The following is a 14,347-nucleotide window of genomic DNA, read 5'->3' as shown; positions in this document are numbered from 1 at the left end:
TCCCTCAAACCAGGGAAGCTTCACGCTGAGGTCAAATGTCCTTGACGACAACTTTGAAGTTTCTTTGATTGGCGGCTGTCATAAATTCTGAGAGCATCTAACTCTGATGCCCTTCCTTTTTGGAGGCTTTAACCAAGTCAACAGCTGAGAGAAGTTTATTCTTGGCTGCAGATTCAACTTGGGACAGTTCCCAAAAGGGCAATAGATAACAGAAGCAGAGAGAGCTAAGCTTTAAGAACCAACACAGAGCTTTCTAACTGGCCAAATTATCTTAGAAATGACGAAATGGAGCCCCCACTACCACAGGGGGTGAGATTAAAATGTCCACGATAAAACAAAGATAGCATTAAATTAACACCAGGCCTGACTGCCCCTGCAGGAAAAGAACCTGCCCTTGGAGTCAGACCTACAATCACAAAGAAAGTCAAATTGATTCAAGGTTTGGGCTGCAAGGAAAAGGAAAAGACATGAGTGGGAAATACCCACTCTAAAACTAAAATGTAGACCTCATAAAAACTACCTGATAAATGTCATGTTCAGCATACTCTTAGTGAGTGCCTATAGTGTGCCAAGCACTTTTTTTCCCTCCAATTTTAGCACCATCCACTTCAGCCACCAGTGTCAGTTTATCCAGCTTCAGACCTTTATAGTCACTTGTTTTCTGGAATCATCCTAGATATTTCAAACTCAGCGTAGTCAAAGCTAGACTTTATAACTTTTCCTCAAAAGGGATACCTTTTGCTGTATTCGCTATTTGTCCATGAATGAAACTTAGGGAGCCTGCGAGGGTTGTCTTCCTCACGTCTCACCTTACCACGACCTCAGACATAACTCTTAAATCCATTCCTTTCTATGCTTAGTGCAGGTCTTCAGATCTCTCCCGTGGATGTGAAACAGCCTCCCACTTGGCTCTCTCCGCGATCAGATTAAACACCCTTCAATCCATCCTCCACTCACCCCCAGTGGCATTCACCTGAAAATTAAATCCCATGTCTGTTACCGGCTTCAGACTTTTTGGTGACTCTTATTTAAAAGATAAAACTCAAAGTCCTTTAAAAAGATCAATAATAACAATAAGTAACACTTTTTTTTATTAGGTATTACACACAAGTCTGAATGCTTTACATAGATTAACTTTTTTAATTTTCACAACCCTATAAGGTAAAGACCATGAATTATGCTCATCTTAACATGAGGAAACTGAGGCAAGTTTTCTCTCAGTGAACCCTGCATTCCAGTTACGGTAAACTCCTTGGAGGACTCCAAAGGTGTCATGATTTGTCCTACTTCATTTGCGTATCTCTGCTCTCTATACCATTCCCTAATTAAGCACCCTTTCAAGATTGCGCTGTCCAGTGCTCTCCTGCGTGGTGCCCCTGGCTCTCTCCATCCCAAACAATTTTCTGTTGTCATAACCTTATGGATGTGTACTTAATTCTTCATATTCATTAGTATCTAGAAGACATGCACTATGTCTGATTTTGGATAGATTGGCAACGATTCAAAATACTTAGCAATAATATCCCTTGCTCTTTTAGGATACGGCTGCTTAAAACTTGGTTTTTTAAGCCGCAATACTGGCTTTTGCAACAACGTGCCTACGGGAGCATGTTCACCCTTTGATATGTTACCTTGTGGCCTGGATAAAAACTCAACTTGAGTGCCAAGTGTTCCTACTCCTGATATAAAACAGGGGTCAATGACTGTCTCTGAAGGGCCAGATCCAGTCCTGTTTGGTAGAGTTGTGTTGGAGCACAGCCCACACCCATTTGTTTGCAGGTTGTCTGTGACTACTTTCTCCCTACAACAGCAGAGCAACAGAAGCTATATAGCCCACTAAACCCAAAATACTTACTGTCTGGCTTTTCATAAAGTTTGCTGACACATGGTATAGACGAAGAGCAAGAGACTAGATTATGTACTAAATCTGTCACATATATTCACGCCTGCATGCATCATTCAGTAAAACCTGAGAAGTTAGATCTTTGTCAGTTATCACAATGTCAACTTATTTTATTTTTCTTTAGTTACTTTTCCTAGAAGTGTACCAACTGTGGGGAAAGATCCAGTTAATTCTGGGTGATAGACAAATGGTCCTGTTATAGTTGTAACAAGACCAGCAAAGCCACCTACAAAAAAATGTGTTTTATTAAACAGAGCTATTGTTTTTCATAACGGTTTCTGAAATGAGATTTTCCCCTACACACACTAGTAGTAAACGGTACTAAAAGAGATTGTTCTGGGAGGAGTACCAGTATCTAGGGAGCCTCTCATAAACCCCTCTAGGTTTCCATTTCTTCCTTTAGAAGGAGGATTGAATATATTATCTTAGACTATATATGCTCTCGCAGCTCAGAGTCTATGTCCATCCCTTTTTAGTTGAACATGTGTGAACATGTTATCCTCGGCAATTGACATATTAGAGTCATTAGCTCAGTTGCATTTGTTGTTTAATTAAATGTTAGGTCCTATTGAAATAAGTTTGTTATATGTTGTTCCTATTTCATATGTGTAAGATAAGCTGTTTAAGACATTACAAATACTTTTATTTGTCATAATCACATTAATTTTCTTCTTCACAGAATTACGTTAGAGTTGTGGAGGTTTGGTGGGATGAGTATAAAGACTACTTCTATGCTAGTCGTCCTGAATCAAGGGCGTTACCATATGGAGATATCTCTGAGCTGAAAAAATTTCGAGAAGATCACAACTGCAAAAGTTTCAAATGGTTCATGGAAGAAATAGCTTATGATATCACCTCACACTACCCTTTGCCACCCAAAAATGTTGACTGGGGAGAAGTAAGTATCAGCCGATATTCTGATCTCAAAGTGTGTGTGTGTGTTTGGAAACTGAGGTTGGAAGAAAGCAGAGAGAGATGGAAATGTGTGCGTGAAAGAGAAGAATTCTTGGGGGAAAGTTTGGGTAAAAACTGCCTGGAAAGCTCTCCCCCTTCCCCCCAGTTACAACTACCCTCCCCCCACCCCCCCAACCTTGTGTTCCCTCCCCTCAGCCTTTGCATACATGGCTCTCCAGTCTGGAACACTGGCTACTCCCGCTGGCTCCTGCCACTTCCCAGTTCCTCACTCCAACTCTCTTTCTTGGCTAATTCCAGCTTATCCTACTGCTGTCAAAAAAGAGCTCACCAATCCTGAAAAGGCTTTCGTATTCTTTCACACTCCATCAAAAAGACTCAGTCCTGTGATCTGTCCATGGGTTTGCATAATACTTAAAATTGCCTCTTTCTCTCAGCAAGTCTGTAAGTGCTTGTTCGCCATTGTGTCCCAGGAACTAACATAGAGACCCCATACACAATACCCACTCAAATAATGCTTGTAAAGGGAACAAATTAATTAATGGTAACTGAAAACAATTAAAACTAAAGGCATTGATCTATGCTGTCATTTCTTTGTTCCTTCAAACTGGCCTTTGAAACCTTGTTTCTGATTGCACCCACCCATGTGGGTGCAGCCTCCTAGCTGTATTTAACACGCCACGAACTTTCAAGTCTACCTGCCTTTGCTTAATTATGTATCCTGGCTTCATTATAAATACTGGTTGAGGGCCTACTATGTGTCCGTCATTCTTCTAGACAGAAAACAAGACAAGCAAGGTCCTTTTCCTCAGGGAACTTGCATGCTAATGGATGAGAGACAAAAACAGGCAAAACAAAGAAGATAACGACAGATGGTGGGAAGGGCTAGAACAAAAGAAGCAGGTAATGTTCAAGTGGATTTAGGGAGAGGGTAGGGAAGGATTCTCTGAGGAGGTGACATTTAATCTGAGATCTGAATGATAAAGAGCCAGCAAATCAGAGCCAAGAAAACAGTGAGTTGGAAGGCTCTGAGGCAGGAAATGCTTGGTGTGTTTGGCATGCAGAAGAGAGATGAAATGAGGGGAGCTGAGGGCAGGCGAAGACGAAGGCCTTTATCCTCTGGGTGGCAGAAAGCTGTACGAGGGTTTTAAACAGAAAGGTAACACGATTTGATTTATGCTTTTGGTTTTAATCATCCTGCTGTGAGGATTTAGAGTAGAAACAAGACTGACAATTAGGAAACCAGAAGGGTAGTTGCAGTGAGCAGTGATGGTGATTTGGACTAGGGTTGTGAGAACGGAAATGGAGAGAAGCACAGAAAGTTAAGATCTGGAGGTAGGTCACTGATGGATTGGTATGTGAAGGATATGGGCCAGGATGACATCTGGTTTTGTCTTTTATTTGAGTAGCAGATTAGGTGGTACCTGAGATTGGGAAGTTGGTAGCGGGGATGAGTGAGAGGGGTCAGGGGATAGCAGTTCCCCGTTGGCATTCTAGATGTGTGAAGGGCCGATTAGATATCTAGGTGGAGCTGTCAGGTAGATCTTAAGCTGTGTGATCCTGAAGCCCAGAACAGAGGCCAAAGAGACGTGTGTTTGGAGCGACCAGCAGGTGTACTGTTTTATGGGACGGAATGAGGAAAAGACAGATGGAAAAAAATAGGATGGAATCCATTCCTAAGGCGCTCCCACATGTAGAGTTTGGGAATAGAAGCCAACAAAGGACACTGCGCTACCCTCTCTGCACATCTTGTTTTAGTATCTTTTTTCTCTTGTAGACTTGTTTCACGTCTGGATTCTATTACAGCACATAGTGTTTAACTCCCAACGAGGCCATTGGCCCCTGGCAGTCCAGCAACATTTTGGTTATCTTTTAATTGCTAAGAACACCTGATTAGTGTAATGTCTTCTGTGTAAAAGGAATGGGTTCTCTTGGTGATCTTGTCCAGTCCCATGGCTTTAAAACCGTCTATGTGCTGATGACTCTTCAATTTCTGTCTTCAACCTAAATCTCTCTCCCGGAGCCCAGACGAGCGTATCCAACTGCCTACTTGACATCTCCGCTTGAATGTCCAATAGACGTTTCAAACTCAACATACATACGCAACATTGAACCCCATTATCTCCCCTCCCCAGCCCCTCTTTGCTGATTACTCAAGCCAAAGCTTTGGAGTCTTCTTTGAATCTTCTTCTTTTGTCACACTTCACATCCAGTTCCAGCATCTGATTCTTAACTCTGGTCTAAGCCACCACGTCTCTCACTGAGTGAGACTAACTTTGCCTTCCTATAGCCTGTTCAAAACACAGCAGTCAAAGTGATCTTTTTAAAATCTGAGTCGGGTCATGTCATTCCTCTGTTAGAAACCTGCAGTGACACCCCCTTTCCCTCGGAAGGAAGGTGAAGTCCTTTCTAGTGGCCTCTAGGGCCTACATACTCGGCCCATTCCTCTCTGGCCTCACTTGCTACTACTCTCCCCACTCACTCCGGCGCTGCTGTCCTGCTTGCTCACTGCAGGCACGCTCCTGTTCTTTGCTCTTCTCTCTGCCTGGAATGCCTTCCCTCTGCATATGTGGCTGACTCACATACGCGTATACCTCACATGTCACCTTGTCAGTGAGACTCACCCTGCTGTTCCCCAAACATGCCTCACCATGTACCCCTGCCCCCTTCACTTCTTTCCTCCTTCCTTCCCTCTCTCCTTCCCTCCCTCCCTCCCTTCCTTCCTTTTTCCTGGAACCTATCACTTTCTAACATGTCTGTTATGGTTTGGGCTCATATTCTGTCTTTCCCTCCCTAGAATGTAAGCTCACTGGGGCAAAGATCTTTATCTGTTTTGTTCACTGGTGTATCAGAGCCTACGACATGCCTGACACAGCACTGACTTAGTATTTGATGAATAAGTAAATGCACGAGTGAATGAATGGGTGGAATTTCTGGTCCTCCTTTTACAATCCGACCCTGAATACATCCTGTTTCACCTGTCTCCCTTCCAGCCCCTCCACTTTACACTTCACTTCTCGGCACACCCTGCACATTCCAGGGTAAACCAGCACCAGTTTCTTCAGAGTTCCTCCAGGCAGCCTGAGCGGCTCCTTCCTCCACCCGCTCACCCCTCAGCCTCCCTACAGATAGCAGGGTTCTGAGGACCAGGACTTGCTCCTCTGTGTCTTCTAAAGCTCTTACTATCACACATGCTCAGTCAGTATTTGCTGACTGACTGAATAAACAAAATATTTTATCCCAATACTATGGTAATGTATGATTGGGATATAAGTGTGTAATATTTCCAGAAAGGAAAAATGTTGCTTTTTGTACAAAATGTGCATTCCAAAGATGGAAGCCTGTGTTTGCTTCTCACTGACATTGTCCCTAGTCAGAAAAGGTCTCACTGCCTGGCACAGTTGCTATAACGTTGGCCCCATAGGTCCCTGGAGACAGCTACCAAAAGTGCCACACATAGCCGTTTGGGAGAGTTACTTTACAGATTCAGTTCTGGCATAGACAACTCGGACCAATGACTGTACCATGTAGTTAGATAACTTGACCCAAATTGCTTCTCATTCACATGAATTACAAATCTGAAATTGTGTTTGGTAGTATCTTTTTTTTTCTTCTGTGGTATTTTATCAACATATATAGGCCAATGTCCTTTGTTAGAATGAGCCCATTCCAATGTTGACTTCAAGATCATAAGTTATTTCAAAGATGACTGCTGTCCTCTCGACTCAAGACTGACAATGACAACACAGTAATAACCTGGCATTACACATACCCAGATTTCCACTGTGAACTGCCCTAAGTAACATGAAACGCTTTTACTCTGATGCTAGTGCTTATTAAAAACTAAACAGTTGTCTGCCTTTTGGATCTTTGTTCTTTTTTTTTTAGATCAGGGGTTTTGAAACTGTTTACTGCATTGATAGCATGGGAAAAACAAATGGAGGTTTTGTTGAATTAGGACCCTGCCATAGGATGGGAGGGAATCAGGTAAATAACCATCCTTTCTTATTTAAATTGATTCTTCAGTGAAAGCTGTCAGGCTTATTGATCACAGGGTTTCTTTTGGTTTTTAATTTGGTAATTTTGTTTCTTGGGTAAAGTGAAACAACTGACAATGCTAAAACTTTTACCTAAACGAGGGGAATTGTAGTATTGGTTTTCAGATAAGCAATCAAAATCTAGAATTTATGTCTAATATGAGATTAGAATATATTCTTGTGTGAGTACGTAACAATGTAAGCCTATTTTATTTGCAAACATTATTATTCAGTATTCCACATCTCCCCCAGTAAGCTGGGACGTTACTGCCAGTAATGCATATTTCACTAATATATTTTCTTACTTATGTGAGTATTTTTCTTGCCTCTACTTTAGATTGTAAAACATTATCAGGTCTATTTCTACTTTTTTTCATTTTCTCATATTGTTGGTACATGATAAATATGTGTTAATGACTCTGTATCTAAAAGGCTAAAGAACATAATCCTTTAAGTGGTAATTGGGGTGTTCACTAACATCAAAATGAATATAATTCCTGTCTTTGGACTTACAGTTCTGAACATACAGAAAAATTATAGAAAAATAAGATAGTCATTGAGTTTAATTATAGGAATTGTTTAATATATATCAGCAGAGAAGGTGCTTCTCTTATTTTTTCTTTTTTTAATAGCTTTTCCGAATCAATGAAGCTAATCAACTCATGCAGTATGACCAGTGTTTGACAAAGGGGCCTGATGGATCAAAAATTATGATTACACACTGTAATCTAAATGAATTTAAGGAATGGCAGTACTTCAAGGTATTCTGCATTTTAACTTCTGAAATAACCATTATATGCTATTTCATTTAATAACACCTACCATGTGGAATTTAGATGTATAAATCTTAAAACCTGCTTTCATATTGACTTGCATTTCCCTCTCATTTAGTCATTTATTTTCCTTAGCACTGAGTGACTCACTGCTCTATAATGAAGCATCACCTTTATTCTCTCCTGCAATATTGCCATGTAATAAGGTCACAAGATGTCCATGAAGACCCACTAATTTCAGTAACTCTGGAAAATCGGTGTTCTGTGTGGATAAATATATATGACACAAAAAATATTGTGTTTATATTTCATGTTGTCCAGCAGGTGGAGATAGAGACAGACAAATAACACTTGGAAACCTAGGACTTCACAACTTCCTTATTGTTGTTTGCTAAATACAACAGGATAAATGTTGCCTGTTTCTTGCTTTAAAGGTCATATTTAGTCTTAGTCGTTCAGTTGACACCCTGGGAGGGTGCAGTTTTTCCCTTCAGCTGTGAATATCAAAGTTCTGTGCCAGTTTGAGGATTCCAACATATTAATGGATTGATGGATAATTTTCAATGTCTAGACTTGGCTAAAATAAATCAATTTATTATAAAACATAAAGTTGGGTCAAACATAAAGTTTGGGGAAATCTGCCCCAAACTGAAAGAACCTGGCAACCCTCATTTTATTTACTCACTTAATATTCGTTATCATACCGTCTGTCATGCAAGCATTTGTTTGCTATGTAGGTATGTTATTATGACCCAGCTTAATATTCTCAGTTATCATCATTTATAGATAATCACTATGAAGTAGTGAGTATGTGTCAGTTGCTGATTTTTTTTCTTATAACACATTAGGAAGGAGAAGATTAGCGTAAGCCCTGAAGAACAGAGCATTTATTTCCATTAAAGAAATGAATAATAGCAATAAATGATAGGGGTCAGTGAGAACAATATTAGTAAAACAGTAAAAGAAGGCTTGCAGACCAGAAATTACAACAAAAGGTAATGGAAAAAAATGGAATGTACAGATTTTAGATATTTTAAAGGGCACAGCACTGAATATACATTTGTGCATCAGACATTACTAAATATTTACTGGGCCCCAGTGATGTGGTGACTTCAAAAACTAGCTAAAGCACATCATACTACAATAGCAGAGAAGGAAAAAAATACAGAAATAAAAATAAGCAAAATGCCATAAAACAGCAGAACAGAGATTAATATAGGAAGTATCATAATACCAGGTCTTGAGGTATAAAAAGGCTTTTCGTGGAGGATAAATAAGAAAACTGGGTAAGCAAAGCCTTGGCACAAAAGTGTAGAAAATTCTAGGAATTATGTTTAGTTTGGTATCCCTAAGTTGTCCTCCAGATGAAAGAACATTGAACTTCATTTTGTAAGTTTTGGAGAGCAGCTGACATTACCTCAGGAATGCCGTGATAGGAAGCAATGGATACTTTTAGGAAAATAATTCTGGAAACACTGTGAAGTATGGACTCATAAGCAAGAAGATCAGCTTCATCAGGAGTTCTCAGATTTTCTGGTCTTTAGATTCCCTTTGCACTCTTAAAAATTACTGAGACTAACCTCAGACAGATTTTGTTTATGGAAGTTATAGCTAACAAATATATCCTAAATTGGAAATTAGATCTGAGTAATTTTGCAAGTATTTATGTATTAATTTATGTAAATGTAGTAATAACCCTATTACATGTTAATAGAAATAACACTTTTAGTCTACGGCCATACCACCCTAAACATGCCCGATCTCATCTGATCTCGGAAGCTAAGCAGGGTCGGGCCTGGTTAGTACTTGGATGGAAGAAATAACATTTTTAATGAAAAGTACCAATTTTTTTAAAAGCGAGAAGATTGCCAGTATTTTATAGTTTTGCATATCCCTTTAATGTTTGGTTTAATAGAAGACAGCTGGATTCTCATACTGCTTCTGTATTCAATATATTGTTTTAGATGAAGTAAATGGAGGAAAATCCAACCTCACATAAACATGCAGTTGGAAACGAGAGGGGTAATTTAATAGCCTTTTCAGATAACTGTGGCTATCCTTCTCTGAGGCTATACCACAACTAGATAAGTGGTAATTTCTTAAAAGTTATTTGCAATGTAGAATCTGAAACCATGTAAGTGAACATTTTGTCCTATGTTACATTAAAATCCGTTGGTCTGTCTTACCCTTGGAATGGAGCTTTTACCCATGTCAGCTTTTGTAACATCGTTCATTGCTCATTTGGAAGATATCAGTTCACTAAGTTATGATGATCTTCCAAATGTTGACACGTTTCATTGTACAGTGTCAAAAAATATAACCACTGATTTCATCAGAAAAGTCTTTAAGTATTAGGAAGCTGTCAAGTTCATGGTGGTGTATACAAGTTTTCTAAAAATTCTTAATTTTTGCTTGGAAACTCAAATTTTATCTATAGCAACAAATACTGGCAGATTTGTGGATTTTTTCTTTTTTCTTGAAGTGATAGGCTCACTTCATTTACAAGAAAATGTCTACAGAGTCCCAAATTTGAGTAATCATAGTGTGTCTATGGGTTGACCTTTCAAGTCAAAATGACATTCCATGAAAAATGTAGCTAGTCGAACTCAAGTCAAACAATTGCATGCATGCTTTTCCTCGTGGAGGTGCTTTATGCATATTTTCCATTTCATCCTACAGAATATTTTAAAAAATATATTCAGGGTCAAGATTTAATAAAAGTAAAAAGTTTTACTGCTTTATCAAGGACATTCTTAAGTGAAACTGGCATTTTCTTTTTTAACTGTATGTGACTGTGAAGAATGTCAACTACCAGCACTTGATTTATGCTGAGGTGCCAGCACTTTTACCCAGCATTGCTTTTGCACCATCAGTATAAATGTCAATACAATGAAAAAGGCAAATGGGATCTTTGTATTATTATGAACATGGTTTTGACCTTATAGACACAATCTTAGATAGTCTGAGGACCACCCTCTGAGAAGCCCTGAGCTATATGAAGAAACCTATAACAGATGATGAGGGCTAAACTAAGGCATGTGCAGTAAGGCTGGAAATACCACACCTCAATGACTGGTACAACATGAAGGGAGGGAGGGAAAGAAGAAGTAGCATGAAATGCCTCTATCCTGAGGACTGGAAAGCTGGTATTGTCATTAACCAGAATAGGAACTAGAGAAATAGGTTTGAAGGGGAAGACAATGAATTTAGGTTTGGATTTGTATACGTTGAATTTAAGGCACCAGCAGTACGTAATGACTTGTAAGTCATATGTACTTTTAGAAGAAATAAGAGGACTTAGAAGACTGACAGTCAAGAGAAATCAGAAGTGTGAGGTATGGTTGGTTTAAGCCTGTCCACTTTGCTTGAATTATCATCTTTTTTTCATTTTTATTTCTTTACTTTTCAATTACAATTAACATTCAATATTAATTTCAGGTGTACAGCATAGTGGTTAGACATTTATATAACTTAGGAAGTGATCCTCCCAATAAATCTAGTATCCACCTGTATTACTGTGTAAATACACAGTAATTACAATATTATTGACTATATTCCCTATGCTGTACTTTACATCCCTGTGACTATTATTATTATGTAACTGGCAATTTGTAATGGAACAGAATAGAGAGCCTGGGACTAAACCCATGCCTATGTAGTCAATTAATCTGTGACAAAGGAGGCAAGAATAGACAATGGGGTAAAGACAGTCTCTTCAATAAATTGTGTTGGGAAAGGTGGACAGATACATGCAAAAAAATGAAACTAAACCATTTTCGTACACCATATACAAGAATAAAATCTAGATGGATTAAAGACTTAAATGTAAGACCCCAAACCACAAAAGTCCAAGAAGAAAACATAGGTGGTGAACTCTCTGTCATTGCTCTTAGTGATATTTTTGGATATGTCTCCTCCTCGGGCAAGGGAAACAAAAGGAAAAATAAACAAATGGGATTACATCAACCTAAAAAAGTTTTTGCACAGCAAAGGAAACCATCAACAAAATGAAAAGATAACCTACTGATTTGAATTATCTTATGAAAGCCAAGCAACGACTTCTTCAAATGTCAGTGACATCAAAAAAGTACAAATTTAAAACTTCTTTTTCCTGTTTTCCAGAGCCTGCATAGATTTACTCACATTCCTTCAGGAAAGTGCTTAGACCGCTCCGAAGTCCTTCATCAAGTGTTCCTCTCCCATTGTGACTCCAGTAAAATGACTCAAAAGTGGGAAATGAATAACATCCATAGTGTTTAGAAAGAAGAAAAGAAACCAATAACCTACCTACTGACACATAAATTTTCACAGGACTGAAAACCGCCTGAAACCTGCTGCAACTATTATTAACTCTGTACAGCTCCAAACCCAGAAACTCCTGATCAGTTTGAAGGACATTGATAAACTGTGATTTTACAATAACATTATCATCTGCAGTTACTGTTTACAAAACTGCTTTTACCTTAAACTTTGTAGATGTTTACATCTTTTTTTGTTTTGTTTTAAGATGATGTTGGTAATTTGTGCACTTAACTCTGTTTTATTTAGAACAGAGTTAAAAGCATCGTTGTCTTCTTTGGGATTACACTCAGGGGTCTGAAAGGCAGTTTGATTTTTTTTTTTTTTTAACACACTTGAAAAAAGGTTGGAGTAACCAGACTTTCATATAGAACTTGGTGATCATCAACCTGTTGTGTCTTTATTTAATTTTACATCTTTTTGAAGCACTGCCACAGGTTATTAGCCAACGTGGCCTTCCTTCACAGTCATGCTGCTTTTTTGAAAGGTGAATTTCAACACATTTAGTGCCTCTTTCATTTCTCAGTATATATTTCAAGAGCTTTCAATGAAATTTATAGGATGGTAATGATGGAATTCTCACCTGTATGAGAAATCTTTTACTACTTAGAAATGAACTTATGTACCATTTGCTCTGAAATTGAATGTTGTATGGCTTGAAAAAGAAATGACAATATGAAACATCCTGAGGCTCTTCCATATGGATTGAAGATTGTACGTCATTAATTCCCATACTTGTGGCATTTCCAATGCCCACTGTTGATGCCAACTCCTTAGAGAGCAAAGGGGTCTACCAACTAGAGAAAAAGTATCCACTGACATTTGGAATTTACTTTTCCCCAATACCTGTCACTATAGAAAACTGTAAATAGTCCTCAGTTTGAAATCTTGAAATGGGCATAACGAAAACAATAAAACACCACTCTAAACACATCAAAAGTTCATTCTAAGGTAAGAATTTCCAAGCCCTTGTTAGATTAAGCCTTACAAAACTCCTGTGCATTATAACCTAAGCTGTGCAACCATTCAAGCCACAAGTAAATGGATGTTTCATTTGTATCTTCATCCAAATGTCATTCCTTGCACATTTTTTAAATAAAAAAGGCTATTTAAAAATACAGTTCATTAGCAAATATGAACTCCTTTCTGTTAGATTAGGTATTAATTAGTTCCCTAGTATTTCTTAATTTTTTAGGAAGCATATTTCTATTAGTATTTTTCCAGTGAAAAGAAGACTTGTTTGGATTTAAACATTTATTAAGATGGTATAGGAAAACCAAATACTGCAAATGGTCAATTAGATTTTAATTTATAAATCAATAGTCTTTTATTACCCAAAAGATTAAAATACTATGTTGAGTGGGGAGAAGAAAACCAAGGTAAGGTAGGGAATGGCAAGTCAAGTAAGCATTTTTGATCCTGTAATCATGATATCATTACAATAAAGGAATTCACAAAATACTGCAAGAGGGAAATATTTTTAATTAAAGCTTAAAAACAAACAAAATAATGCCTACATTTGTTTAAAAGAAAAGCCTACAAAACTTGTTTCTTCCAAGCTTAGTTCTTAAATTTGGAGAGTTGGTTAAACATTCTAAACAGTTTTATTTATAATTTTGAATTGTCAGTTTGTATTTTGCTACTGATCTAGGATCAACCATAACTTTCATTCATCTCTAAGGATGTTTAAAAAGGCATACATTTATATGCTTATATAATTGCAAAATAAATCAACTATAAAAAACAAACTAAGAAAATTGGTACTTTAATTACATGTGTGTTTGCAAATAGGCTCCATTTTCCTTGTTGAATAGATTTTAACCTTCTTAACTATGCATAGGCCTGAGAAAGGTGGCACATATAATATTGTGCATGTAAATTTTAAATGGGTATTTTGTGCAATTCGTTAAGATACTCTGAAATGACTCTCTGTATTGAAATCAGAAATCTTACCAAACAAAAAACATCAGAAGCTGCTGCCATAATGACTATTTTCTACTGTAGGCTGCTTTGGAAATAATTCCCATATCCTTGCTTTGTAAGTTGATAATATCACTATGCATTTCTACACATTTTATAAATTTGATTTGTGCAGATTTTGATACACTGTATGTTTCTGTAGAAATTGTATAAATACAAAATTTTATTAGGGATAAATTTGAGAAGTTTATGTATATCTTAATGCTGGGTTGCTTGTTTTTTAGGTGAGGAAAAAATAAAATACTGTATTTTAATCATGGCTTTTTTCAGTACTTGTAATCATTTCTAAATCTAAACACTGCACATTTAAAATAATTACTTGATTGTATTATTTATAAGATACACTAGCATAATAGCTAAAATATCATAAACCATAGTTATATGTTGAGTATGTGCTTAAGTGTTGGTTAGAATTCTACTTAGAATGTGCTTAGAATACTCAG

The 14,347-nt window shown here is 37.7% G+C and overlaps 1 protein-coding gene across 2 annotated transcripts in view; it reads left to right on the top strand.

Moving 5' to 3' along the window:
• The window catches only part of GALNT7 (polypeptide N-acetylgalactosaminyltransferase 7), a 122,981-nt gene extending 108,855 nt beyond the window's left edge, over window positions 1–14,126 (top strand). Inside the window, exons 9-12 of one of the 2 annotated variants that reach the window (XM_033135199.1) lie at window positions 2,583–2,801; window positions 6,704–6,802; window positions 7,485–7,613; window positions 11,748–14,126. In XM_033135199.1, coding sequence (XP_032991090.1) covers window positions 2,583–2,801; window positions 6,704–6,802; window positions 7,485–7,613; window positions 11,748–11,885 — 585 coding nt within the window. In that variant the 3' untranslated portion in view covers window positions 11,886–14,126. The remainder of the gene's footprint in view (window positions 1–2,582; window positions 2,802–6,703; window positions 6,803–7,484; window positions 7,614–11,747) is intronic. The other variant, XM_033135198.1, reaches the window with a different exon arrangement.
• Window positions 14,127–14,347: the final 221 nt, after the last annotated feature.

This window comes from Rhinolophus ferrumequinum, chromosome 18 (assembly GCF_004115265.2).
Source record: "Rhinolophus ferrumequinum isolate MPI-CBG mRhiFer1 chromosome 18, mRhiFer1_v1.p, whole genome shotgun sequence".
NCBI classification, from domain to species: domain Eukaryota; kingdom Metazoa; phylum Chordata; class Mammalia; order Chiroptera; family Rhinolophidae; genus Rhinolophus; species Rhinolophus ferrumequinum.
Note: the sequence above shows the minus strand (reverse complement) of the source record. Positions and strands in the feature narration are given on the sequence as shown.